This window comes from Tamandua tetradactyla, chromosome 16, assembly GCF_023851605.1.
Source record: "Tamandua tetradactyla isolate mTamTet1 chromosome 16, mTamTet1.pri, whole genome shotgun sequence".
NCBI lineage: Eukaryota > Metazoa > Chordata > Mammalia > Pilosa > Myrmecophagidae > Tamandua > Tamandua tetradactyla.
In genome coordinates, this window is record NC_135342.1 from 51,473,901 (window position 1) to 51,500,604 (window position 26,704).

Here is a 26,704-nt window from a genome sequence, read left to right on the forward strand (position 1 = left end):
AGTGCCCTGGGCCAACAGCTGTACACTACAGGGTGCCAGGACCCTAGCCTCTCAGGCATGCCCTACCCCCCTGCTGGTCTAGAGTCCAGTATCCCCTCTCCATGCCCCAAGCATGCTTCCAGGGACAAGGTCTCCACAGGCAGTACCCCAGCTTCTGACAAGGGCACTGAATAGCTTTGCACACTGCAGGAGCCCCCGGGTGTGCTCTGCCCAGAATAAGCTCCTTGGACTGTGCTCAGCCCTGAAAGGGAGGGTGCAGCCTTAGGATCTGGCCTCTTACTCTCTTGAGGCGACAGCTCTCAGGTTCAGCTCAGGTGTAGAGGGAGGGCCCCATGAAGCCCTGTATAGATTCCTCCAAAGTTGAAACCAGGTGTAGACCAAAAGCCCCCATTGATGAGGGGGTGTCCTATAGGCACTAGGAGGTGGGTGGTGCTAGTCCAAGAGGACCAAGACCAGGCTAGAGAGAGGGTGGGCAGTGGAGTCAGGGCAGCAGTGCAGACCCCAGCCATGACTCTGGCAGCCTTTGTACCTCTCAAGCCTCAGTTTTTAAAGTGTGTGGCCTGTTTTTGAAGTGTATATGGATTGGTCAGTGAACTAGCAGGTGCCTGAGGACAGCAGCTGTGACCATGGGCAACAGAAAAAGGCAGGTACCCAGAGAGGGGGACGCCAATCCAGGAGGGCTGTGAGGTGACCGGCCACTGTGGGGAGAGTACAGCATGTGCTGGTGCCCTGTGCCCCCGAGCTGGGGCTTCCAGACCCAACCTCAAAAGACTAACACTTGCAGACTAACTTGTGTAAAAAATTTTATTTTAATAAGTAAAAATGGCTAAGTTACCAAAAGTTCTTAAATAGGGCTTCAGAGGGAGGAAACATCCAGAGACCAGTGAGCAAGACCCTGGTGATGGGCAGATGAGGGGAGCACATGGCTCCCACCCCCGCCAGTCTCTGCCAGCATAAATACAGCCCGGCCCAGGGCAGGGAGAGCCCACTCCTGTGTCCACCCAGGAACACTATGTACACACCCAGCTATGTAGGCTGCCCTCGGAGAGAGTGGAGGCAAGGTTGCCTCTTGGTGCCTCACCTACCCGGGTCACCATGGCCCAGTTCCAGGGCCTTCTTGGAAGCTCCTCAGCCCACCCATAAGGAGAGACCACCCAGTCTTCTGCAGGCTGGAAGAGGGAGAGGAGCTGGACCAGCTCTGGCAAGGGCCCTTGGAAACTCCCTCACCCTACTGGGTGAGGGGCCCACACACCCCTGCCCTCCCTACGAGGACCCAGCTCTCTGATGGCCAGGCCTGCCAGTCCCACCCATGCCATTTGGGCTCAGAGCCACAGCTGAGACATTTCCTTCTGCGCATGTTTCTCAGTTCTGAGGGGAGACAGTGCAGAAGGGGAGCCTCCGCGTTGCACCTTTGCCTCCTGGGGTCAAGGCATTGCAGCAGGAACAGGCCAGCAAGGCTTCGGGACCCAGGCCCTGCCCCCATACGGTGGGCATGTCTGTCACAAAGGCACTGGCCTCAACTTCCCTGCAGGAGGGAGAGGTGGGATCAGGTCAGCACCAGGACTGTCAACATCGTGGCCTCTGGCAGGCAAGCTAGGAACGGGGGGACCCGCAGAAGCACATAGACGAGCAGATAGCAGGACAGAGCCAGCCCTCAGCAGCGGAACTCCCTGGCCCAGCCCTGCAACCCAAGGTGGGCAAGCAGGCGGGGGCAGCTGTGAGCCATTGGCCCCACACTCACCTAGACACTCTGCAGCCCCAGCCGTCAGGCTGAAATCAAAGTGACAGGCGTCTCACTGGTGGGCTTTCCTGGGGCCAGGGCCCCACAGGACCCTGCTGCTCCTACCCCTCTGGTCTGAGGGACTTGCCAGGCCCTTCCCTGAGTGGGGCCAAGCAGGGGAAAACAGCCCTGCATCCCTGTCCTGTGGCCACCCTCATTCCTCATGGGGGAAACGGAGCCCTTTCCACCCCCAGAAAACTGAAGGCCAGGGCTGCTGGGCCTGCTTTGGAAAGGGTCGGCATGGCCTAGGCCCAGCCAGCCTAGACCTGGAGACTCGTGTCCTGAACTGGCTCCTCCTGGGGGTTTAGATTTCCCAGCTGTTATGTGGGTACACAACAGTCCTGACTACTTCCCAGGGGGCTAGAGAGGTGGTAAAACAGGTTCTTAAACGTTTTATAAACTAGAAAAGAAACCCATCCAGGGAAGGGCAGCCCAGTTGACTGATGGACCAATAGGGGAGGCTCCCCCACCCACCATGGCCCATACCCCAAAGGCTCACCCGAGGGCTGCAGCTTCCTCCTGATTGAGCCAGGGCGACTAGTGGTCCCGGAGCTGGGGGCTGAGTGGGCTCGTGCCGAGGGCTGTGGCGTCTGGCAAGCTGGCTCCCACTGGGGACAGAGGGGTAGGCAGGCTGGGGGCGTGGTAGCTCTGGCCCTCCTTTTCCCCTCCCCCTCCTGCCCATGATCCCTCCACAGCCCCCTTCCCTAACTTCCTGAAACTCTGTTTTCTCATTTGCAAAAATGAGCATAAGAATGATTCTTGCCTCCCAGTTATTGCAAGAATTAAATGAGATAATATATGCAAAAAGGCCAACCAGTTAGTGCTGGGGCTCTGGTTCGAGTTCTGGCTCCAGCCCTTCAGTCTACCACTCCAGGCTTAGTTTTCCCAGCCTCCCTCATCTGACCAGCGTGGCCTGAGACAGGCCTGTGCAGTTGGTACCTCCAGGTGCTCCTGGCTTGACCAGGACCCAAGCTCTGCCCGACGGGACCCGGGGCCCAGCTCCACGGAGCGCACTCTCTCAGCAAATTTGAGGGAATATAGCGTCTCACTGGTGTTCTTCTCCACGGGGGACACCTACAGGAATACGGAGCTCACGTCCCACCCAGGCCAGCTGGTGACCCCCACGCTGTGCAGTGGAGCAGCATGGCCAGTGAGGAGTGCACAGGCTGGAAACTGGAGAAGCTGGGGTGGGGTTGGGGGTGGGGAGGGGGAAACAATCCTCATGGCAAGCGGCACAGTAAAGGCACAATGGAGGGAATTTGTGAAGTACACGGCGTGCAAGTGGCCAGGCCTACTGCTGGGGTGGGGGTTGTCACTGTCTTTGGAGTCACAGATAATAGGGGTTGCAAGGCTGGGGGTGTGGGGAGAGATCCCAGAGTCCTGGTGCTGGCCAAGCCCTGCACACTGAGGGCTGCCCCACCCAGCACGCCGGAGACCCTCACCTGCACCACCATGAGGGTCTTGCTATCGCCACTGAGCGAGTCCTGTAGCAGGTAGGTGAGCTTGGAGTTGCGGAAGGGCACATGGCCCTGGCGGGAGCGCAGCGCAGCAATGACGTCACCCAGGGCTGACAGCGACTTGTTGATGTGCTGTGCCTCCCGCAGGCGGCTGCCCTCCGCCCCCGATTTGCCCACGCGCTCCGAGCCGGCCAGGTCCACCAAGTTCAGCTTCCCTGCAGGGAGGGTGCTGGGCAGGTCAAGGCTACCCCGGGGAGGTGGGGGTCCCCGGAGTCCGCAGGCGGGCTGCCTGGCACCCTGGCTCACCCGTGGTGCGCAGGCCCGTGCTGCAGTCCACACCGCGCACCGTCACGATGAGCAGGGCATGGGAGCGCGAACTGTGCTCGTTCAGGTTGGTGAACTCTGTCGTGCGGTTGGTGTGGCCAAACTCAAACACCTGAGGAGGGAGTAAACTGAGGTCTTCCAGATCACCCCGTCCCCCTGGGAGGGGAAGCGTCAGCCTCTCATTTTACAGATAAGCAAACAGGTTCAGAGAAGTGAGGGGACTATCCCAAAGTCACACTCAGGACATGGCAGAGCGTGCGCCAGAACCCAGTTCTGGCCTACTGCAGGTTGGGGGCCTCTCCAGCATCCCCACCTGCCCCCCACACCCAGCAGACCCAGCCCTACTTCCCTGCCCACCAGCCCCGCACCTTGTGGATGTCGCCCACACTCTGCACCCGGAATTCCGTCAGCCCTGGCACATACAGCTGCCCGCTGCCATCCGGACACAGCCGGATCTCCAATTTCTCCTGAGGCTCCTTCCCCAGCAGGTCCCTGGAGGGACAGGCAGGCTGGTCACTCCCTCCTCTAGGCCTCCACTTGGAAGCTCCCCTAGCCCACCACCACTCCTTCAACCCATCTCTACTACTGCAGACCCCCACGCTGCACTCAGTCGGTTGAAAAGGCACAGACCTGATGCCCCCAAAAGCTCTGGGGCCTGCACTGTTCCTGCCTCCAAAACGTACTGAGCCCCCCACCCTCTTGTCACCACCTCGGGGGAGCAGGCACAGGCTTAGCCTACAGGTAAGTAGGGAAAATGTTTCCAAGGAACTCTTACAAGTGCGTCTTGCAGGTAGGCTGAGAGCCCCTCCTGCAGGACCTTGGGACCCCCTAACACACCTGGGCCAAGTCGGGACATACAGCTGAGCCCCTTCCTGGGGCCCCTCATAGCCTCATCTGGACCCCTGGACTCCCTTCAGGACAACCCTGCCGCCCCCTTCCCTCCATGGGTGAGGCCTGACCTTCAAGCTACTGTCTCCCACCTGAGGACCTCGTTGTAAATCTCGGCCCCGCTGACGGTGATGGTGTACTCCCAGTCGGAAGCTTTCTCCTGCACCTCAGAGAAGAGCAGCTGCAGAGCCCGCTGGTTGATGCCTGGGTTCTCGGGGGTTCCCTGGGGATGGCGGGAGAGGCCCCATGAGCTGCACTCTGCAGCTGCTTACTCGGTCGCTGGCACCCCCACGCCTCCTGGCCGCCCCTCACAGGCATGTCTCCCTGCTCAAAGCCCCAACATGCTTGTCAGTCTGCCCCACAAAATACCCCCTCCACCAGCTTCCAGCAACTTCACCCCGTGGCCTCAGCTTCCCCCTCTTTAAACAGCACCGTACTTCAGGGGCCACTGTGAAACATCAAGGCCAGCACGTGGAGCGCCTGGCCAGGCCTGCACATGGTGCTACCACCACCAGTGCACCCCAGGCCCTGCTGGGCCACCTGGAAGGGGGCAGGGCACACATGGGCATGAGCTGGGCTCTGGGTGCTGGAGGATGTGCACAGGCACAGTGGGCGAGCGCTCTGGGGCCGGATGGGCCGCCAGCCTTTCTAGAAGAAAATCCAGGGTCCTCGCCTGGGCCCTGACAGCTCCCCACTGTCTGGTACTTGCCTCTCCTCTGGCAGCAGCCCCCACTCCACCTTCCACTCCAGCTGCACAGGCCTCCTTACCAGGCCTTAATCACACCAAACCCGCTCTGGCCTGGCAGCTGGGCCCTGCTGTTCCCTTTATCCGGTGGGCTCTTTCCTAGACACCTCCATGGCTGCTCCGTCCTCCCCTCATCCTCTCTTCAGTCCTCCCTCCAATCCAATTTGCTTGTGTGATTATTGGGGGGTGGGTCCCACAGAGACTGCTTGACACACACTGGGACTCGGTAAACAGGTTTTGGAGGATAAATGCCTGTTTGAGGGTTGACCTGACCTCGTCACTTCAGCTCCAAGCAGGGTTTGGACTAGGGGAGAGAGGACTACCTGGGTGGGTCCCAAAGGGTGCCAAAGGCCTCAGCAGATGCCTGCCTCTTCAGTCCTCCCCTCCTTGGGGAGTCTCCTGGCACCCCTCAAGAGCCAGGGAAATGCTACCACACCAAAGTCAACCCAAGCACCATCCTTCCGTTTTCCTTTCTCCACCATCAAGATTCTTCCTGGCCCATACCCCTACCCCCTGCCATGTGCTTCCACCATCCCCGGAGGGAGGGGGCCCATGAGTGGGGGGACAAAGCACTGCTGGGCCCTGGGAGCAATAGTAAGTGGTGGCCGCCCCATATCGCCATTATGTGGCTGTCTCCCACTGCCCAAGTCCCCTGGAGGGCTAAGACCCCACCTCATTCACCCCAATATCCCCCAGAGCCCAGTCTTAACTCCAGAGCTCAGTAAAAACATGGTTAAACGACAGTGACAGCCACTGAGGGGCCATGCTGGTGGTCTGCCCTGGACTCTGCACTGGCCGATGCTCCTCTGATGGTGATACCCACCTGCCCAGCCCCTCACCTCTGGGACTGGACACCCTCAAACCTCTCAGCCCCCCAGCAGGTGGGAGGCAGAGGCAGAGCAGAGCCGGATGGCCCGGGGCTGAAGTTCCGCCCTGCTCCCCTTGTGCTGCACGCACCTAGGCAGGGTGCACCCCTCTCCAGGGCCACCTAGAACACAGCGGGCTCTGCTCTTTGGTGGTCATGGGGGCAAGTAAGGCAAACACACACACACACACACACACACACACACACACACACACACACACGGCGCGTGCCATGCTGAAACCTTGGACAGCAGCAGCAAGGGGCAGGCTTCACTCTCCTGCCACAGAGCCAGAGCGGAGCCACACCCACCTCCATCGTATAGGTCTTGCCAGCGCCTGTCTGGCCGTAGGCAAAGATGCAGACGTTGAAGCCATCAATGCAGGAGGTGATCAGGGCCTGCACCTCCTGGAACACCTGGGAAGGGATGTGGGATGGAGGGAGAGGCCCTGCCAGGACTGCAGGGACCATGGCTGCTGGGGAGTCCGTGGTGTTCCTGTCATTTACATCAGACCTCAGGGGGCAACTTGGCTGTCGGGGGCCTGGGGGAAGATGGGATAGGGTTTCCTGCCACGAACCCGAGGAAGTGGCTGCCTGGCCGTGGGGCTCAGGGGCCTGCCCTGGCGAAATCTGCTTTCAAGATGGGGGTCAACGGCAGGCTCCTGCCTGGGGCGGCCTCTGCTGCCCTTCCATGGACAGAGCAGGGCACAAGCTGAGCCAGACACTGGGGCAGGAGGACGCAGGCCAGGCAGAGAGGCCCTGGGCCAGGACCACATGGTTCTCACATGTCGGGGCTCGGGGTGGGGTGGGGGTTCCAAGGAAGAGCCCCAGGACTGACACAGAAGTACCACAGGCTGGAGGGGCCGTGCGGGTGGGAGGGGCTGCGCATTGGCCTTTGACCTCTCCTCCCTGAGGGAAGCGTCCAAGACCACCAGCCTTAGTTTTCCACCCTCCTCCCTCTCTAGGCAGGAAGGAAAGAGGGACCCTGGTCTGTCTTTCCCTCTCTCCACTGCTCTCTGCCCCTCCCCCACAGGTATCCCCCAGGGCCACACTCACGTCCTGCTGTGAGGCCTGCGGGGAGAAGACCTTGTCCAACTCAAAGGTCACGGGCTTTCCCTTGTGCAGCAAGTGAATGATGGCGTCATCATCGGGATCAAAGGTCACAGCATTGGTTGCCTCAGGCCCTTCCCCGTCCTCTCTGGTGACCGGCCGGACACGGGCAATCACCCGGATGTTCCCTGGATTGGTGGGGGAGGCGCGATGGGCACAGCGGGTCAAGACCTGACTACCCACGCCCTGGCGTCCACTGGTGTCCTGAGCAGACTCATCCCACCACCTAAGCAAGGCCGCCCCAGGGCAAGGGGGCCTATAAAGTTGTTCTCAGTCATTCACACTGTAGTATGAATTCACTTATTGGTACATTTTCTTCCTAGGCAGACCAGCTGAGGGTGGGAGCTTTGCCTTGGGGACAGGGAGAAAAGGTCAAGCATGGCACCTGGTCTGGGTGGGATGCCAAAGTGGACACTCATTCTCTCTGGACTTCAGTTTCCCCACCTACACCACAAGGGGTCTGGGCCCACCTGGGCCTAAGGGACTGTCCTAACTACTCTAAAAGGGCACTGAGAATGGCAGGACAGGTGATGGGAATGAGAATGGCAAACAGGAGAAACAGCAGGTGGGTAAGTAGCAGACAGGTAATGGGTGTAGGCACAAGGCAGCCCCTGGGGCATCTAGAGGCACAGATCTCATCATGCCAGCCCCTGCTTCAAGCCCTTCATTGGGATCCCAGAGCTCCCAGAATGAAGAGAAAACTGACCACGGCTGACACAGACCCTCCCTGTCTTTTCACCTATCCATCCCCCCTCACAGTCCAGGTCTCACCTTTAGCGTCACCTCTGGAAGCCCCCCACCCACACAACCACCTGTCAGTTACTCCTCCCAGGAGTCCAGCCCCAGCCCTGGTAAGAGGGGCAGCGTTAGGGTTCTTGGGGTGCTAGTGATTTCTGTCTGTTCTCTCAGCACGCTGAGTGCCTTGAGGGCATGGGTGGCAACTGTGGGGCTCACAGCCAAATCCTCATGCCTGGAACCATACCTGGCACAGAGCAGGCGCTTCTTTGTCCTTCGTGCAATGAATGAGTGGAGTCTCAAGCTTAAGACACATTCCGGCCACCACCACCCAGTAGAGCCACCCCATGGCCACCCCAAGCCTGGGTGAACACTGGCTTCAGAGTTGGACAGATCAGAGTCTAAATCCAAGCTGGACTACTGGCTAGCCAAGTGGTTCTGAGCAAGTTCTCTGACTTCTCTCTGCCTCGGTTTCCTAATCTACCATAGAGATTAAAATAGCACCTCACAGACAGGCCTCACCCCGCCTGACAGTCACCTTTCAGCCGCACGAGCTCATTGTGGCACTTCTTACGCAGCTGCAGCTCCCGGCGGTACTTGCGCAGCAGCTCCTGGTTGTTGCTACTGACCTCGCTGATAGCCTGGCCGATCTGGTGGGGGTGCGCACAGCCATCAGGGGCCCCGCTCGCCTCGCTGGACCACCCCACCCTGGGCTGAGTACCTGAGGCGTGCTGCCACGCTTCGTACTTCCCAGTAACCCTGGGCAAGTACTGCTTGCTCTCATCCCCACTGTACAGGTGAGACCCAGGAGGCCAAGCCCCCAGTTACCCTGCCTATGAGTAAAGAGCCAAGCACCAGCCTGACCTGCAGCACAGCACCTCACTACGCTAGGACATGCCTGGACCCACAGCCCAGATCTGCCCTTGGCCTGTGGAAACCTGCTCAATTTCTTTGAGCCTCAATGTTCTCATCTGTAAAATGGAGCCAATTTTCTAACTCATGGATCTGTAGAAAAGGTAGATAAAAGTCTCCAGGTGAAATGTCATAGGGGAGAAAAACAGCAAGGTGCAAAACTACACATCCACCAAGTTGTGGAAGGAAGCATGCACATACATTTGCATGATGGGCTTTGACATACTCAGAAGACGCCCTAGGGAAATGGTGGGGTACAGGTGCCTTTGGGGAGTGGGCTGCAGCAGCAGGAGAGGCCCATTCCGCTCATCTGATGCCCTTCGGCCGCATTTGAATTTTTCACCATGCCCATGTATTACTGACATTCTTTTTTTTTTTAAGGAAAGCTATATTCTATTCCCAAAACACATCAGCTTCTCCGCCCTGTAGAGCTGTCATACAAATTCAAGGCTCCAACAGCTATAAAAGGCTCGACCCGTAGGAGGCCCTTAAGCGATGCTATCTACTCCTCCTGTGCAAGTATGTCTTAAAAACTTACATGAAATCTTACAGCGATAAGAATATACATGGCATGTGTCGGGTATAAAAATATATGTAGCATACTTGTTTGACTTAAAGAATCATAAGACAAACACCCATTACCGACCCCCTACGTAGCCTGTGTTTTCAAATGGGGTCTATGAGGGCAGCAGTATGTGGAGGGGAGAGGGGTGGGCTACAGTTGGGGGGCTTTATCTGAGCTGTGAAAGGGAGCCCTGGGTGGAAGCTGTGTCTACCTCAGCTCACCCTGGCCCCTCAGCTCTCCCCGGCCCCCTCGGCTCTCCCTGGCCCCTCAGCTGTCCCCGGCCCCCTCGGCTCTCCCCGGCCCCCTCGGCTCTCCCTGGCCCCTCAGCTGTCCCCGGCCCCCTCGGCTCTCCCCGGCCCCCTTGGCTCTCCCCGGCCCGCTCGGTGCTCACCTCGGCCTTGACGCTTTTGAGGGCCTCCTGCAGCAATAGGGGGAAGCTGCGCACCTGCCGTTTGAGCCCGTTGTAGTCGTTGGTGAGGGTCCGCAGTGCGGGCTGCAGCGTCAGCAGGTTGGTCCGGACACCTGTGGGGCCACCAGGGGTGGGAGGTGGATGGGGCCAAGGGCTGTGGCATGGGGCAGGCCAGGGCCAGGCCGGCAGGCGGTGGGGGTGGGAGCCCAGCCAGCAGGCTCACCTGCCAGGTTCTCGTGCACAGCCTTCATCTCCACCTGGGCTCTGGCAAAGGCCTCCTCGATGGCCCGGTTCTTGTCCTCCTCCAGGCACTGCATCTCCTCCAGCATCTGCCCGTGGGCCCGCTCCAGCTCTGACTCGTACATGGCAATCTGGCGGCCAGGGGAGGGCTCAGTGCCACAGGGTGGGGCGGGGACCAGAAAAGAGGCCCACCCCGACCCCGCACACATACGTGAACACACACTGAGCACGGGGGTTGAATGGCCATCTCGATCCCACAAGCCCTGTGCAGCTACCACTTTCCTGCAATTAATATCCCCAGCAATAACCCGATTCTGCAGATACAGGGTCACAAGACATACCCTGGGGAGCATGTCTTAGGATGATGATGAGCAGTGGTCCTTCCAGAGCCCACCTTTATGCTGGGCCTGCAGGAAGAGCCTCTTGGGAATCCACTGTGAAGTGGATTCTCTCATCAGAGTAATTTTACAGATATGGAAATGGAGGCGTAGGCAATACTTGCTCTTAGTCCTATGCCAATGGGGGGAAGAGGGACTCAGAGCCAGGTCTGTTGGATCTCTAAGAGCTTAACCTGTGCCCTGTCTGGGAGGTGGCCTCTGGCCCTCCTCCAGTCCCTCTAGCTCCCCGGCTGCCGTGCACCCACTGCCTCCCTCCCCTCCCTCCATACACAGACACACGCACCCCCATATGGCCTGTGCACCTGCGCCCGGAGCTGTGCTGTGAGCTGGTGCGAGCCCTGCAGCTGCTGCTCCATCTCCTTCAGCACCTGCCTCTGCATGGCCACCTGCTCCTGCAGGTGCTGGTTCCGGGCCTGGGACTCACTGAGGGCCTGCTTACTCTTGGACGAGTCCACCTCCACCGTCTTGATGACATACTGCAAGGCCAGAAGAGAGGGGGGCACGGAGTGGTGGGTGGTGGGGGGGTACCTTCAGGAATATCCCACTAAGGGCCTCCAGAAAAAAAATTAGGGGAGCTGTGAGGTCCTGGCTTTGGCCCCCCGGAATCTTCTCCTAAGGAGAACCTGCTAAGCCTGGTGGTGGTCCCAGCCAGGACACAGAATAGCAAGAACTACAAAGACAGGGGCAGAATCTGGAGGATGCGTTGCTTCGGAGCCTGGCACGCAGCAGGTACCCCCAGATCAGTGTTGAGTACCCTCTATGTGCCTGGTCCCAGGGGCAAAACAACATGCCGCTACATGCTGGCCTTGCCCTGGGCACTGGGATCACAGCTTGGGCCGGTTCCGTCCCAGCGTGCCACCCCACCCGGGCTCACCTTGACAGGCGGCGCCTGGGCCCGCAGGCTGGCGATGGTCTCGTGGCTGTCACGCAGGCGCCGGCTGAGCCGCTCCTCCTCCTGAGCCTTCTCCGCCAGGCAGTCCTTGAGCCGCAGCTCCACCTCGGCCAGCCGGTCGGTCTTCTGCTGCACCTCCAGGTTGAGCTCTGACAGCATGCCTTTGCTCTCCGCCACCTCCAGCTGTAGCTGCGACAGCTTGTCGCGGAGCTGGGCGTTCTCCTGCAAGGCGGATGGCAGACACACAGGCAGAGAGATGGGTGGGGACTGTCAGGAATTGAGGGGGCCATTGGGCCCTCTGGGGCCTGGGTGGGGGGACGTCCACCCACCCTGCTCACCTGGCTGTGCTCACAGCCAGGGCAGGTCCCCGCCGGCTCTGCCCTCAGCTCCTGCAGCTCAGCCTCACAGCGCCGCATCTGCTGCCTCAGTTGCTCATTCTCTACCATCAGCAGGTCCCGGTGCTTCTCCAGGTCGGTGCCTCCCTGCAGAGAGCAGGAGCCAAGGGGGCACATGTGGCAAAGGCAGATCAGCGGGAAAAAATGGATGAGAGGAGACTGGCAGAGAGTGCAGGAGAGGGAGTGACAAAGAGCAGGTGAAGAGCAGAAAGGACAGTGAAGGAGAGAGAAGAGAGAAATAAAGATAAAGGCAGAGAGGAGAGAAGGCACAAGAAGGGTGGTAAAACAGGAACTGCTTCCCCGCTGCCCCTCCCCCACTTCTATTTTCCTGAGTGTGAAAGTAACAAGAAAAAGTCATATTTATCCACAAGAGTTCACACTCCCATTGTGCATCAGCAAAGGAGAATTCACACACACACACACACACACACACACACATGCCCCGCCACAAATCCCATGACCTCTGAGGGCAGGGGGCTGCTCGGCCAGGATGCAGCTGTGGCTGGCACCCCTGTCTCAGGAATGACCGGGCCGGGCAGCCCCCACCCGGCTGAGGATGGCGCTGCCAGACCTCACCAGCTCTGGTCGCAGTCGGCTCACTTCCTGGGCCTGGCTAATGAGCTTCTCCTTCCGATTTCCCACCTGCCGGCACAAAGTCAGGGTCACCATAAGCCTTGCTCCTCCTGCCCAGCCCCCACCCAGGCCTCGCTCTGCTCCTGGTACCAGGGACACCCAGCATGGCTTCTGGGGGCCCCTCGACTCTCGACCTTCCCTGTGTTCAAGCATCGGGCGAAAGAGACCTGACCAGGCGCCCCCTCCCACCCGCAGGACCAGGCCAGACCAGGGCTCTTGGGAAAGTCTGGAGGGCAGGTGCAAGGGACAGAACCCCTACTCCCATCCCCTTTTCCAGGGCCCTGTACCTACTTTTGTATTTGTAATCCTGTATTCTTTTTCTTTAAAGGGGACCCCAAACTGTATAAACTCCAGGCCCTACAAAACCCAGATCTGCCCTTGCCCAGCCCCAGAATTTTCCTGTGTCCACCCTGGCCCCCACCCTGCCTGGCAGGAGAGCTACTGCTGACCAGGGCTACTAAGAGAGAAGGGGACTTGTACCCCATCTGGAGGCCAGGCCACCCACTGCTGAGTCAGCCCCAAGCGGAGAGCCCAGAGCAGTGGCGCTTCCCGGAGCTGTCCTCCAGAGAGACGCCCTCCCTGCAGGCCCCCAGCCCCTGGCCCACACTGGCCCACTCGGGGAACCTCTCCTCGGCGAATAACCCAAAAGCAGACAGACTTTGGCACCAGTGCTTATCAGAGCATGTCTGGGGTGTTTTTTGCTGAACATCCTGTGATGAGCACACCTCAGCTTGGAAAAGGTGCAGCGATGAGCCAGACTTGCTGTAAGGTATAGTGTTACCTGCAGCGGCCAGGTGAGAAGGGTGAAGGGCTGTGCGGGACTGGACCCCCGCGGTCCCCCCAAGGAGACGGCCATAATGGCGTCCCCGTGGACCGGGACCAGGTGGGAACACAGGCCTGGTGCCCCCAATTCATCTGACGTTTTGAGAGAGGCCAGACCAGAGGTTTCGATTTTGTGTGTGCATGTGTCCGAGCTCCCTATTTCACATGGCTTAAGAGCCATCAGATGAGTCTGCAGGCAGCACTCAGGCTCGGTGGCCTTGCCTCCCTGGGCTGAACCACGCAGATGGGCCTCTGCTCCTCTGAGCAGTTCGGGGAGGAAGCGGCCAAGGGACCCTTCCCACCCCATGCCACCTCTGAGACCAGGCCAGCGACAACCGCGGTGCTGCTCCCTCGTGATTAGGGGAGGAGCCAGGAGACCCAGGGCTGCCCAAGCCCTCCTAGTGGACAAGCCAGTGTCCTAAGGGCTGGGCCCGGCCACGCCAGGTCCCAATCAGGTCTCAGTCACAGCCACTGCTAGCAAGTGCAGGCCAAGAAATCCCTAGGGCATGGACGATGGCGGGCAGCGAAGCTTGTGCACCCCTCTACCCCTCCCAACCCCCGCCTCCTGTTTTCAGTGCCTGGCGTTAGGGCTGCTCGATTCCTTCACCCTAAAGGGGAGTCTGGGAGGGTTTGCATAAGCCAGACTTTCATTCCCTAGTCACAAAATTAGAACTGACCCGAAAACCCAACATTAGGGGAATGGCTGGATAAATATATAACACAGAATACGATGTAATCGTTACAATTATGTTTATCAGGAATTTCAAATGACAGGGGGAAAGGCTCATCAATATATTAAATCAAAGAAAAAAAACATTGTCTGCAACACAAAAAAGTGAAGGTCTCTGGGCTGCAGAATTACAACTGACAAGTTCTTTATGGTTTCCAGTATTTTTTAAGTCTCCACAAAGGCCACGTATTCCTCTTGTAATCCCCCAACCCTGAAATTAGTGGGTCTACTTCCTTTGGAAAAGGTCAGGGTTTCCCCACCGTCCACTTTCTGCCATCAGAAATCTCCCCGACAAGGCCCACTTGGCAGGCGCCAGCTGCGCTCTGGCCTCCCCGTCTCCTAGCACTGCCTCACACTCTGACCCCAGTGCAGGGGAAGTGGAGTTTTCCAGGATTTGCTTGGAAACCCTGGAAACCCTGACCTGCAGCCCAGACTCCACTCTCTTCTTGCATCCCAATCAGAATCTCCGAAGAAGCGGCTGCCACAGGACAGGCCGGGCAGGAGGGGCGGGCTCGAGGACGCGGGTGGGAAGAAGCAGCCTTGCGGCCAGGTGCCGGGCCCTGGGGCACTGCCCGCTGGCAGAGGAGGCAGCAGGCAGCCCACCAACCCCACAGGCGCCCTGGTCAGGGCAGCCCCGCCCGGCCCCGCCTCCTCCCTGAGTGGGGGTGGCCGCGCCCTAGTGGGCAGCCCCCCTGGGGGCTGGGAAATGAGAAAGTGAGCTTCCCACCGAGGCATGCTTCTGCTCCCACCCCGAGGGCTCTGCCTCAGGAGGGCGGTAGGGGCAGGTGTCCGTTCTCTCCTGGACTGCAAGGGAGAGCTAGCAAGTCTCTACGAGTGAGGGAAAAGGAGCAAGAAGACAGACAGACACACCTGAAGGACTCATGCAGGGGTCGGAGAAACCAAGGAAGGGAGACAGGAGCTCGGGGCAGGGGGAGCAGCGAGCAGGGAGCTGAGCGGGAGCCTGACCACAGGTACGCGGAGTGGCGAGGGGCCTTTGGGGAACCCCTGCTGTGCGCCCCATAGGTGCCCCTTCATGCACTTGCCGCAGGTCTGAGCCCACCACGGCTGCCCGCGAGGGGAGGGACCGCCTCCACGCCCACACCTGTGTGTGACTACCCCACACTAGATACTTAGTAACTACGGGCGTGATGGCAAAGGACAGCACGCACGGTCCTGAGCACGCGCTGCCCGCGACAAAACCCCACGGCTGAGGAGGGGCCGGGCTGGGCTTATGCGGCGTCTCTCACCCCCTCTCCTGGCCTGAGCATCTCACTGGCCAGACAAACTGAGTCACACCCCGGTGTGAGCCTCAGCCCTGCCCCTGTTGGGCTCAGGCCCAAAGCTTCAGGTGCATCCCTGAGAAATGATGAGAAAAGGACTGAGGCTCAGAAAGTTCAGGGACAAACGTGGGCAAAGACCAGGAAGCGTTCTGGTTCAGGGTCCCCGGGGGAGGGGAACCGGTCCTGGCAAATGAGGCAAGAAAGCCGGGGCCCTGAGGCCCCGCCAAGGCTGGGTCCCTTTCCCTTTGGCTTCCCCTTTGCAGGAGGCTTTGCTCATTAAAGGGGAGCTGGGGCCTGTCTGCTGACCTGACACAAACCCACATTTCCATCTCCTAGGCAGAGCGCCCCGCGGGGAGGGGGTGGGCAGCCCTACCCAGGCCTGGGTGTCTTCACTGTCAGCCCTGATGTGGGGCTGGCGGCCTCCCCGCTCACAGACAACTCGCAGATGACTGCCCTCCTTCCACCAAGCTGGGCCAGGGGCTCATCAGCTGTCTTCTGAGGAAAAGGGGGCAAAGCCAAAGCACTGCCAAGCTGGAAGGGCGAAAGGGCCCGGGGGCCAGAAAGGGACACCCTGTCCTCGCCCCACATACTCCCCCTCCCAGGAGGCTGGACTCCCGACCACTCAACCGCCGGCCAGGGTTGCCTGACCCCCGGTCCTGCCTCCACTGCCGAGTCCCCACATTTGGGTTCTTCTGCGAGAACATGCACCCTTGAGCCAGGCTGCCGGGGCTGCATCCAGACATGGCCTGGCCCCCAGGGGACCCTTGTGCAAGCACCCAGCCCTCTGGGTTTCCTCGTCTGTGTGACGAGGCCAGCTCACGCGGGTACTCGAGGATTGAGTGGGATTGGTGAGAGAATACAAGTGCTCGGAAGCGGGCCCAGCACATGGCGCGTCCTGTCACTAGGGCAGGAGCTCTACAGAGGCAGGGAGTTCGGTCTGGTGTGGTTCTCGGTGAGCCCAGTGCCTAGAATGACAGGGGACCAGGCAGGAGGGGCCCAGCACAACGCCCGAGGAAAGGATGTGGCTGCCTGTGGGGCGCTGGGGGAGGCAGGAGGATCAGAGGAATGCCGAAGGCAGGAGCTGCTGCTCGGCTCCCAGCAGGAGGTGCCACCTGGAGGCATGAGCCCAGGAGTTCCACGTCTTACAAGGAAGTCCATATATTTGCATGGACTGTACTGAGATTTAAATGCTGGCAACTAATTTGATCATTTAAAAAGCCAAACAGGGCACACTGGGAGCAAGAGCTAGCCGGCCAGTCATGGCCTCCGAGGACAAGCTGTCAGCCCACAAGGGGAGGGACTGTCTCCAAAGTCCACACCAGCACGTGACTAGGACGTAGCAGATACTCAATGAATACCTGTCCCCCTTTGAGGTGCAAGGGGAAGCTGGGGCATTATGGGTGATACGTTATGCTGGCAGAGCCTCAGGAACACAGCGGCCATGGCGCCAGAACTGCCCACGGGAGGCCAGCAGAGTTCGGGGCCATGGCTCGGTCACTGCCTCAGCCTCGACCAGCTGCCAGACCAAAATAGAGGTCAGCAGGGACTGTGGCCCTTTGGCCTGGGTGCTCCTCACAGGAAACCCGAGCACTTTCACATGGCATCTGGGATGGCGAGGCCTGCCCAGGTTCCAGCAGTGACAACGGCAGCCCCATTTATTGAGTCCTTGCGTTTGCTGGCAGGGTGGGGAACTGCCAAGGGTGATGATGTTGAATCCCCCAATCCCTGAGGTCAGAACTCTTATCCCCACTTCACAGGACGAAACTGAGGTTCCCAGAGGTTAGTAAGCGTCGGTTTTGCTCAAGGTCGCCTGACCACTAAGCAGGGACCTACGATTTGAACTCTGGTCTGAGTGACCCCCGACCCTGAGCCCTGCCTCCTTAACCACCAGGCTACACTGCCTGCCTGGAAAAGCACGGCAAAGCGGGCGCAGTGGGAGGCAAGCATGGACGAAGCTGGGACTTCGTTTTCAGAACAGCCACAGTCACAAGCCCAGGAAAGACAGAGTGTGTGCAAAGCCACAGCAGGGCTGGCAAGAGGCCACAGCACACAGGGCTGGCCCCTCACAAGGCACCACACTTTGAAGTGCTCCATCCGTCTCTTCTGTCGACCCTCAGTCTGTCTGCCTGATGACTATGATGCAATTTTTATTAGCCCCCGTTTAAACGTAGGGAAACGAAGACTCAGAGAGGAAGTGACTTTCCACAGCTACCCAGCCATGAAGTGGCACAGCCAGGACTTGAGTCCTGGCCATGTGGCCCCAAATCCAAACCTTCCCAGTTTGGTGACAGTGGTGGCAGCACCAACAACTCACTAGCCCATCTCATCAGGGGCTGTTTCACAGATGAGGAAACTGAGGCATAGAGAGTAATTAGCTAGCCTTAGGACACACAGTGAGTGGCTCTAGGACCCCGGCGGCGGGCCACAGGGTGGGACCCTCCAGAGAGAGGCTCAGGCCCGGAGCTTCAGGTGCATCCCTGAGAAATGATGAGAAAAGGACTGTGGCTCAGAAAGTTCAGGGACAAATGTGGGCAAAGACCAGGAAGCGTTCTGGTTCCGGGTCCCTGGGGGAGGGGAGCCAGTCCTAGCAAACGAAGCAGGAACGCTGGGGCCCTGAGGCCCCACAAGGGCTGGGTCCCTTTCCCTTTGGCTTCCCCCTTGCAGGAGGCTTTGCTCATTAAAGGGAAAAAGGGTTTTAAAAACTTGCTCTAAGCCCTAAAAGCCCACATATTATATAATCCCACTTAGATAAAATGTCCAGAATAGGCCAGACCACAGAAACAGAAAGTGGACTGTTGGCTGCCAGGGGCTGATGGGGGAGGGGGCAATATGAGGTTTCTTTTTAAGGTGATGAGAATGTTCTGAAATCAGATAGTGGTGACAGCTGCATAATTCTGGGACTATATGAAAATCCACTGAATTCTTACAGTTTAAAGGGGTGAATTTTTGGTATGTGAATATCTCAATAAAGCTGTTACTAGAAAGACAAAAATTTTTTTTCATCACATAGTTGTATATTCATCATCATGATCAATTCTTAGAACATTTGCATCAATTCAGAAAAAGAAATCAAAAGAAAACAGAAAAAAAATTCATTTTTCCAGTCCCATTCCTTCATCACTAGCATTTCAATCTACTAAATTTATTTTGATATTAAGACAAAAATTTTTAAGTAACTGGTTTAGGAAGTGAAACACCGAGACAGCCTAAGCCAGGATGGGGGGAAGGGAAGAACTGCTGAGTCCTCACACAGGTCAGAAGAGCAAACAACCTGCAGGGTGGGCCCCAGATGGACCTCACAGCCCTGGGGGAACCCCGCCAGCAGTGCCTCCCTGCTGACATCTGGAGGGAGGACAGGGAGGCTGCCAGGGACCTGCCCCCAGCCCTACGCCCTCGCTGGCTGCACCACCTCTCTGTTCAGATCACCCACTGCCCCAGAACCCCCAGGGCTCCCCAGTGGTCTTTGGATCCAGTCAAAACTCCTTCTCACAGTCTACCAGCTCAAGGGTTACCAGGGGAGGTGGAGCATTCTCTCCAGAAGCAGAGCTTCCTGACAGTGGTTAAGCCAAGCCATCGACTTAACAGTGGGCATGCCAAGCTGTGAGTCCATAGCAACAGCCCTTCCGCGCTTGCTTCCCACTTCCCAACTCACCCCTTCACCCACCCGGTCAAGCCCCGCCAGCCCTTCCAGCCTCACCTCCCAGCATCTGCCCTCATCCATGGCCCAATCACATAGGCCTTTCATCTGCTCTTGAACCCATCCTGTGCTTCCTGCCGCAGGCCCTTTGCACTGGCTGCTCCTCAGCTCAGAACACACCTTCCCCTGCTCTGAGCCAATCTCAGCCCCCAGTGTCAGCGCTCCCCCCACAGGGTTAAAGCCCCCTCACACAAGCCCTCCAACGCCCAGTGTGTGTCCCTCTCTCAGGGCCCTGTCACTCTTCCAGCCTGACCTGTGTGCATATAACAAGAGCCCATCTCCCACAGACTCGAGCGTCTGTCAGGGCAGGATGCAACTGTGCACTAGGCCTTCCCACAGGTGGCTCAGTACCTGTCATATGTGACATGCTCAGCAAGCACTGGAGGAAGATGGGCAGGCACTATGACACACCCTGCCTTGAGGAGCCCCCAGATAGAGGGCAGGACAGACCAGAGCCAGAAAAGCAATGAGATAAGGGTAGCCACAGAAATACAGAGCGTGAGGGGCCTAGCTCAGCAAGGCACCAGGGGTGGGACAAATAATCCTCAGAGAAGAAGACACACCTGTAAGCTGGAAACAAGGCTGCATTTAAAAAGTACAAAAATGGGTGTAAGAGTAGTTCAGTGGTAGAATTCTTGCCTGCCATGCGGGAGACCTGGGTTCCATTCCCAGTTCATGCATTTCCCAAACAAACAAACAAACAAACAAAAAATTCAACAAATGGCGCTGCAATAATGGGATACTCCCATGGAAAAATAATGAAATGTGATTCCACTGTATAGCATACCAAAAAAAAAAAAAGTACAGAAAAACGATCTGCTGCCCCATGAAGTGGGAACACATCGCAGCATTCAGGATGCCTCCTCTAGGAGAGGGCCCACAGGTCTGGGAAGCTCTCTTGAAGAGGGAGCATCTGGCTATTGGGACAGAGAAAGGACTTGGCCCTCCTGAAGGCAGGGCTTTCAACAGAAAGCTCAGGGAGGAGCCGATGGGGGCCTTGGGCAGGGAGCGGAGGGTAGGCACAGCCCTGAGAGGACAATGCTGGGGGCAAGGGGTGGGGAGCTGAGTCCCAGGAAATCGGGGCCCAAATCGCAGACGGGGAGAGAAAAGAGAGGAAAGTAGCACAGCCCCAAAGTCCTCCCAGCCAGCCAGTGAGGGAGAGGTCACCACTGGAGTAAACCTTCAGCTCTCTCAAGCTTCCAGAAAACTTTCAGAAAACTTCCAGAAATCCACCTTATACATATAAACAACAGCAGCTCCTGAATCCTCCGCATTTAATGGGAAACAAAGTACTCAATTTCCTGCCAGTTTCCTGTGGGATGACCATTTTAGTGAGTTTTGGTTGCTCAGGCTGCCCACTGCAGTGCACTGAGGAGAGAGGGGGCCACCGTGTGGGCAGCACCCCTGCACCTCCTAGCTCCACTCACACCTGCGGATACAGCCACACCGCATCCCGGAGGAGCAGGTCCTGGCCCCTGGCAACCGCGAGGAGAAGGGATCAGAGATGACCAAGATGGGAGACGGAGGCCTCTCTAGAGCGTTCCCAAGGCCCGGGGGGTAATCCCGCCTGTCTATTATGCCAGTGGCCCGGAGGCTTCCAGGTGCCCAGGCCAATGGCCTCTGACCTGTTCCACAGTACCTGGTTCTGCAGCTGGGTGGACACAGCCTGCTGGTCACTGTCGCGGAGGGCCAGCCTCTCCCGCAGGACCACCAGCTCCTCCTGTAGCCGGGCTTTCTCTTCTTGCAACTGAGACATGGCCTCCACCATCCTCTGCACCACGGGGGCTGCACCCGGAGACCCGGACAGGTTGGAGCACCTCCCACTGCCAAAGAGCCGCCCACCTACAAGCAAAGCAGTGGCTGATCAGCAGAGCGGCAGAGGGCCTGTCCTGGCGGAAGAGATGCACCTGTCACGCCAGGCACGGGTAAGGAAAGCAAGCAGAGGGGCCGGAGTAGCAGCAGCACCGGGTGGCAGGGCCTCCAGGGTCTGCCTGGGAGGAAGCCATGCAGCAGGCAGCTCTGCCCGGCTCAGGACTCAGGACAGCAACATCTGCGGACTGTTCCTCTGGAAGCATATGTTCTCGGTCTAATGGGCTCGCCCCTCCCACACCCAGGCCACGAGGAATCATGGCTGAGAAGGCATTCTTAACGATGAACCCCAGGAGTCTAAGGGTCTCACCCCAGAAAATGCTATTCTTAGGGAACAGGATTTCTTTAAACCCAAACCCTCTCCAGACTACAAAGGAATGGAGTGGGGTCCCCCATCCAGCCCCCTTACACAGAGGGGGCAAGGGGAGAATGCATGTGTGAAGGACAGACAGACCGGGACATGAGAGAGGGATGCAGCACACAGGCTGGGAGCTCAGCTAGGCCCACTGGGAGCCCAACCTGAGCCCAGTGGGGGCCATGCACTGGGACCACACAGGTGGGGGAACGCTCTAAATACTGAGCTGGGGGGCCTGGCCACAGCCACCAGGAGCAAGGAGAGAAGCAGGCAGACAACAGAAGGTCAGAGAATCAAGGCTGGTGACCCGCTAATGAGGATGCTCATCACAGCTTACTTCAAGGCCACCAGGAAAGGCAGGGAGCCAGCAACGGGCTCGGAGGAAGAGAAAGTGGGACAAAGGAGAGATGGAAGGGCAGGGGACATTCCCCTCCTCCGCTCAGGAAGGCCAGGCGGGTCCTTCGCAAAGCCGGATTGAGGTGAGAAGAGCAGCATCTGGGGCACAGCCAACCCTCCCCACTGCACCTCGGGGCATCAGGACCCCCCGGGATCCTCAGCCCTGTGAAGGAAGCCACTTGCACCTGCAGTCACCCACCCCACTTGGCAGCTTCAATTGGGACACAGCGAGTGTGCTCCCCGTGACTGCAGAGAAAGCAGAACGCAGCACGCAGGGAAGGCAGTGGCTTCTGGGACAACGGAGGATGACTGAGCCCTGTCCCAGGAGGTGTGGCCAGGTGAGGAGCCCCTCTAGACAGCGTAGGGAGCTCGCACACAAGGCAGCGCTTCCCCTTCTTCCAAGCCCCTGGGGAGGACGAGTTGGACTGGAGTCTCTCCAGGGAGCTGGGGCAGGGCGGTAGCAGGCCGGCTCCATCATTTAACCAGCGGCCCTGGCTGTGTGGCCGGCACATGACACAGCCCACGCGCTGCACTTGGCCGGCCGCTGCTCTCTGTTCTCGAGAGTGAGGTCAGAGGGAGGCTTCCAGGCCAGCACGGGGCAGCCACGAGTGCATGTGACCATTGGGATGCTCGGGCCTCTGCAGATTGCTGTGGTGTGGGAGAGAACACACTGGACTCTGGGGCCCAAGAGCAGACTTGGCCATCTGAGGGGCGGGGGTGGGGGTGCGGGGTCTTCATATGGAAATAGGGACAGTGGTCCTGGCCCAAGGAAGCAGCCTGGGAAATGAGCCTGGGCCCTGTGAGGGAGACCCATGACTGGCAGGCACAGGCCACGGGGTTTGGCTGAGAGAGCAGACAGCCCTTCCCACTGGGCACACTGCTTATATCACAGGAGGTTCTGAAACACCCGCTGACCCCACGCCTAGTGGGGTTCCCCCAACCGTGGCCCTTGCCGATGTCCCAGGGCCCTGGCTGGGAGGGGAGCCGAAAGGGGACCTGGACAACGCTTGCTCCTGGAGAAAAGATCTTGAAGAGGCAAAGGGAGGTCAGAAGAGGGAAGAGATCCAAGGCACGCTCGGGGCAAGGCACTGCACCCGGCCCTCGGGCTGAGGAGGGGGCACGCCTCTTGGAGGTCAGTATTGGGTACAAGTTTTCAGAGGACACCTCAGTAACCCTCCCCGGGAGCACTGCCCCTCATCAGGACCGGGGCTCGGAGAGACTGCAGGCCTGGCCCTGGACCCCCGACTTGAACGGGAGTGGGCCCTTCTCTTGTCGCGTCTCTGCTGCCCAGTGAGGGGAGCCCACCCGAAGGGTGGGTGATGCCCACGCCCGAAGCCAGTCTGCCCACCTCAGCCAGACCCCAGTGCCTGTCACCAAACACAGGCATGCCCCGTGCCTGGACAGGAAAGCGTGGCTCTGGGACCACATTGGAGAAGAAGGGGTTCCTGGGCCCACACGGGCAACTTCGGGGACACAATTAACCTTTGGCAACTGGAGGAGGACAATACAAAGACCCAACATTTTCTTCTTCCCAGATGCTCCTGGCCTTCCCCTCAGGCCCCTCGAGGACGCTCTTTCCTGGCTACCACTGGGCTCAGGCCTCCCTTTGGGTAACCTCAGCACAGACCTGTGAGGCTCTAAGGGGAGGCCCATGGAATCCTCCAGGACCTACTAGTAGCCTCTGGAAGCCACCGCAGGCCTTGCTGGAGAAGAGCAGAGCCAGGAGCTTCTTTTCTCAGCCTTGAGGCAGAGAAGTGAAAGCCCTGTCCTAGGGGTCCCCCAGGGAACCCAGGGAATATGAGGGGAGGAAGGCAGCCTCTCTCTGCAGGTGGTGGCGTCCTTGAAGCTGCCACCCTCATCCTGCTTTTGGCAGGCGCTGGGAAAAGACAAAAAGTGGGGAAATTCAACCCAACCCTCGCTGGCCAAAGCCTTTTATCGCTGGGCGGGGCCCCTGGGGCATCAGGAGGAGGGTGGCGAGAGAGAGGGCAATTGTCCCTGCGATCGGGCATCGGGAGGCTGGGGCCTCTGAGTTTCTGTGTCAGGGCAGCAGGTCTGGCCGGGCCAGATTGGGGAGGGCAGGAGGACGCTGTGTGGGGACTGCGCTGGCCCCTGCAGGGCTGGTCCCAGCGGCAGGCAGAGCTCCTTTACCTGTTTTTTCTATATTCATGGTGCCGCCAGCTTCCGGGGCCTCCCGGTCCCGCTTGGGGGCTGGCGCCTGCCTCTTCAGGAGCTTCTCTTCTTTCGTCCCCTGACTCTTGCTCTCGCACCCCTTGTCCTGCAGGGCCTGCTGCCAAGACACAACCAGAACCTGACGTGAAGGGGACTGCGTGGGGGAGGGGAGGGGTGCGCCTGCAGCTGAGGTGAACCCCCTTTGCGGATGGGGAGCACGAGGTTGGAGTCTGGGAGGAGATGGGCCCAGCTCCACGGCAAGTGGGTGGCAAATTCTCCCAGCCCTGTTGGCAGCCAGCCCTCAGGTGAAGCCCACCTAGCCATCTCCACAGATGCGACAGGGCGTGAGGCCAGAGCAGGGACCACGCGGCCGGAGGCCCACAGGCCCATTTCTTACTCACAGCCATCCAGCCCCGCTGTGCGCGCACCAATCTCAGGGGGTCCCCCCCATGGCGCCAGCTGCTGCCACCCACACCTCCCCCTCTTAGGACCACCCCAGGACTGCCAAGGAAGATGGGACTCGAGTCCAGCCAACCCATGGGAAAAGCCATAGCCTCTGCCTCCCCCCCCACCCCATGGCTCTCCGGGGGGCTCCTGGCTCCTGGTAGAGAAGGGGCAGAGGCAAAGGAGGTGGAGGCAGAGCAGTGGACAGGCGGGGGAAGCGTGGAGGGGGCAGAGAGAGTTTCATCCAGAGAAAAGCAGCAGAACCACATGTAAAGTTATGAGCCCATTTGAAGCTGATAAAAATAAAAACAAGCATAGTAAAAATCTGGAGAAATACACAGACAGCAGTTCTTCCTAGGAGGTGAGGATGATATGTGGTGGGTAAGAGTAGAGACATGCATTATTTAAACTTTATTGGGGAAAAAAACAATCTTATAATATGGGAGAACAGACAGGGGACTTTTACATTTCAGTTTGAACCTTTTTGGAGTTTGTTTTTTTGAGCCTACTAAGTATCTACAGTGTTTTCATTCTGTTTTGTTTTTTAAGTGTCCACAGAGATTATCTGGGGAAAAGAGAGAACGGACAAGTTTTTGTGTTTCCTTGTGGCTTCTATATTCAAAACAAAGACAAATGTTGTTTTTTGTATTTTCTTTTTTAAATGCTCAGAGCCTAGTTGGAAAGGCTGGAAGTGAAGCCGCAGGGGAGCTGTGTGACTGTGGGCAAGTGCCTTAGCTTCCCTGAAGCTTCAGTTTCCTCATTCTTAAAATAGAAATGATAATGACAGTTCCTGCCCCAGGCGGCTCATGTGAGAGTAACTGAGCTAACTTAAGCAAAGGGCTCAGAACGTACCTGGCACATAGTGAGAGCGCAATACATAGTAGCCATTACCATGATGTTCGTTCTGTAATCTTCAAATTTGTGTACTTTTACATTCAGAAAAGCCAGTAAAGAGAATTGAAAAGAAGAGTAAAGCAACATCAGCAGGCTGGTGTGTTCATGGTACACTCCCTCTCTCTCTAGACCCCGTGTTCTATTCGAGGAGGGCTAGTGGTTAATACAGCTCCCAGATTTAGGAGAATTCCTGCCCCTCGACCAACTGCCATGACATTCTATGAGCACTTAGGCAAGGGCAGCAGCTGGAAGTTTCCATTTGCCGGCCGGAGCAAAGGTTACACTATTTCTGGCCTGTTGGCCAAGCCACAGGAAGGCCAGATAGGCCCACAGGGGGTAAGGAATTTTCTGCAGTACCTCCATAGGGTGCTTCTCAGATTTTAACAGCTTGATGAGAGGCTGCGGGATCGCCCAGCCCACAGGGTCTGCCTCACTGTGCCTGGGAACCATGTTTTAGACTCTAGTTCAGCCCCACCTCCAAGCCCCAGAAGCCCCTGAACACATAAAAAAGCTTGGAACATAATAAGCATGGAAGCTGGGAGATGGCGGAGGCTTCTTGGAGAGCCTCAGCAGATCTGCTGACCCCAGGACTCAGCTGCAACCACAACCCAACACCCCATAATCAAACTTCAAGAAGAGAGCCACCGCCCAACTCGAGGCTCCGGGTTTCTGACCTCCTCCTCCCGATTTAACTACCAATGGCTAGTGCAGGAGATAAAAACACAGCAGGTCCTCTGGTTTCAACTGCTCACATCGGACCTGCTCTTCTGGCAGACCTTATGGGTTTAGAAAAGGAGCATTTGGTTTGGTTTTCAGGTAAACCCCCCAAGAAGGGCTGGGGAACACCTTGAAGCACAAGACTGGCCCCGAAGCTACATCCACCTTTGGACCCCTGTTCAGAGCAAGACCTAGGGCCACGCCCTGCCCAGGGCCCAGGTATTTCCTCTGCCCAAGGGGAGGACATGCTTGAAGAGCACACGTGTCCCCACACCCCAACCCTGCCCTGCTCCATTTGCACATGTGCCTTCAAGACTCTGCCAACACGGCTTCCAGAAAGGGCAGTGTCTATGCGTGTGGACGTGAGGAGAGAGCGCGGGGACAGCAGACCTTCTCTCTCATGCACAACCTTTCCGGGAGGGCCTTGGCAACACCCCCCCAGATCACTCTGCTACTTCCCTTCTGTCCCTGCATGTATGCCAATCATCACATTTGCATTTATGCATCCCTGGAAATGCAATGCTTCCTGGGGCCTTCACTAGTCTGAAAAGTCTATTTCTGTTCTTCATTGTATTCCAGCACCCAGCTCAGAGCCTGGCACACAGGAAGCACTTCATAAATATCTGCTGAATGCATGACTTAATCAGAAATGTGCAGAGGATGAACTGCCCTGCAAATACGCCATACTGTCTACACAGATCATTGCTAAAGGGGGCTCACTGCATTCAGCAACAATACAAATAGAGGAGTGATCAGATGCTTTATAGTAAACCCTGTAGCAGAATACTGTGCAGCTGATTGAAGGAATGAGGCAGGTATTTATATATTGACATGTATGGAAAATCACCAAGATTTACTGTTGAGGTAGTCACAGAGTATATAAAAATGAACAGAATTCATAAAAATAAATATAACTAAGTGGATATACAGGAGAGAACTCTCCACCAAACTCTTTGCAGTGGATATCGCAAAGAAATAGGACTACA

The 26,704-nt window shown here is 57.9% G+C and overlaps 1 protein-coding gene across 8 annotated transcripts in view; it reads right to left on the reverse strand.

Annotated features, from left to right (window-relative positions):
* Positions 1-578: 578 nt before the first annotated feature.
* The window catches only part of KIFC3 (kinesin family member C3), a 33,858-nt gene continuing 7,732 nt past the window's right edge, over positions 579-26,704 (reverse strand). Inside the window, exons 4-23 of one of the 8 annotated variants that reach the window (XR_013163586.1) lie at positions 24,960-25,033; positions 23,643-23,781; positions 20,514-20,716; positions 12,289-12,354; positions 11,656-11,799; positions 11,300-11,539; positions 10,728-10,901; positions 10,011-10,158; positions 9,770-9,900; positions 8,440-8,551; positions 7,113-7,294; positions 6,369-6,473; positions 4,542-4,672; positions 3,930-4,053; positions 3,544-3,673; positions 3,223-3,452; positions 2,720-2,854; positions 2,280-2,388; positions 1,742-1,879; positions 621-1,525 (exon numbers count right to left, since the gene is read on the reverse strand). Coding sequence is in view for 3 of the 8 variants with exons in the window: in XM_077132560.1 (XP_076988675.1) it covers positions 1,500-1,525; positions 2,280-2,388; positions 2,720-2,854; positions 3,223-3,452; positions 3,544-3,673; positions 3,930-4,053; positions 4,542-4,672; positions 6,369-6,473; positions 7,113-7,294; positions 8,440-8,551; positions 9,770-9,900; positions 10,011-10,158; positions 10,728-10,901; positions 11,300-11,539; positions 11,656-11,799; positions 12,289-12,354; positions 20,514-20,716; positions 23,643-23,781 (2,529 nt within the window). In the remaining 5 variants the exon portion in view is untranslated. Of the gene's footprint in view, positions 1,526-1,741; positions 1,880-2,279; positions 2,389-2,719; positions 2,855-3,222; positions 3,453-3,543; positions 3,674-3,929; positions 4,054-4,541; positions 4,673-6,368; positions 6,474-7,112; positions 7,295-8,439; positions 8,552-9,769; positions 9,901-10,010; positions 10,159-10,727; positions 10,902-11,299; positions 11,540-11,655; positions 11,800-12,288; positions 12,355-20,513; positions 20,717-23,642; positions 23,782-24,959; positions 25,034-26,704 lie in introns of all 8 variants that reach the window. The other 7 variants (XR_013163585.1, XR_013163584.1, XM_077132561.1 and 4 more) reach the window with 7 other exon arrangements.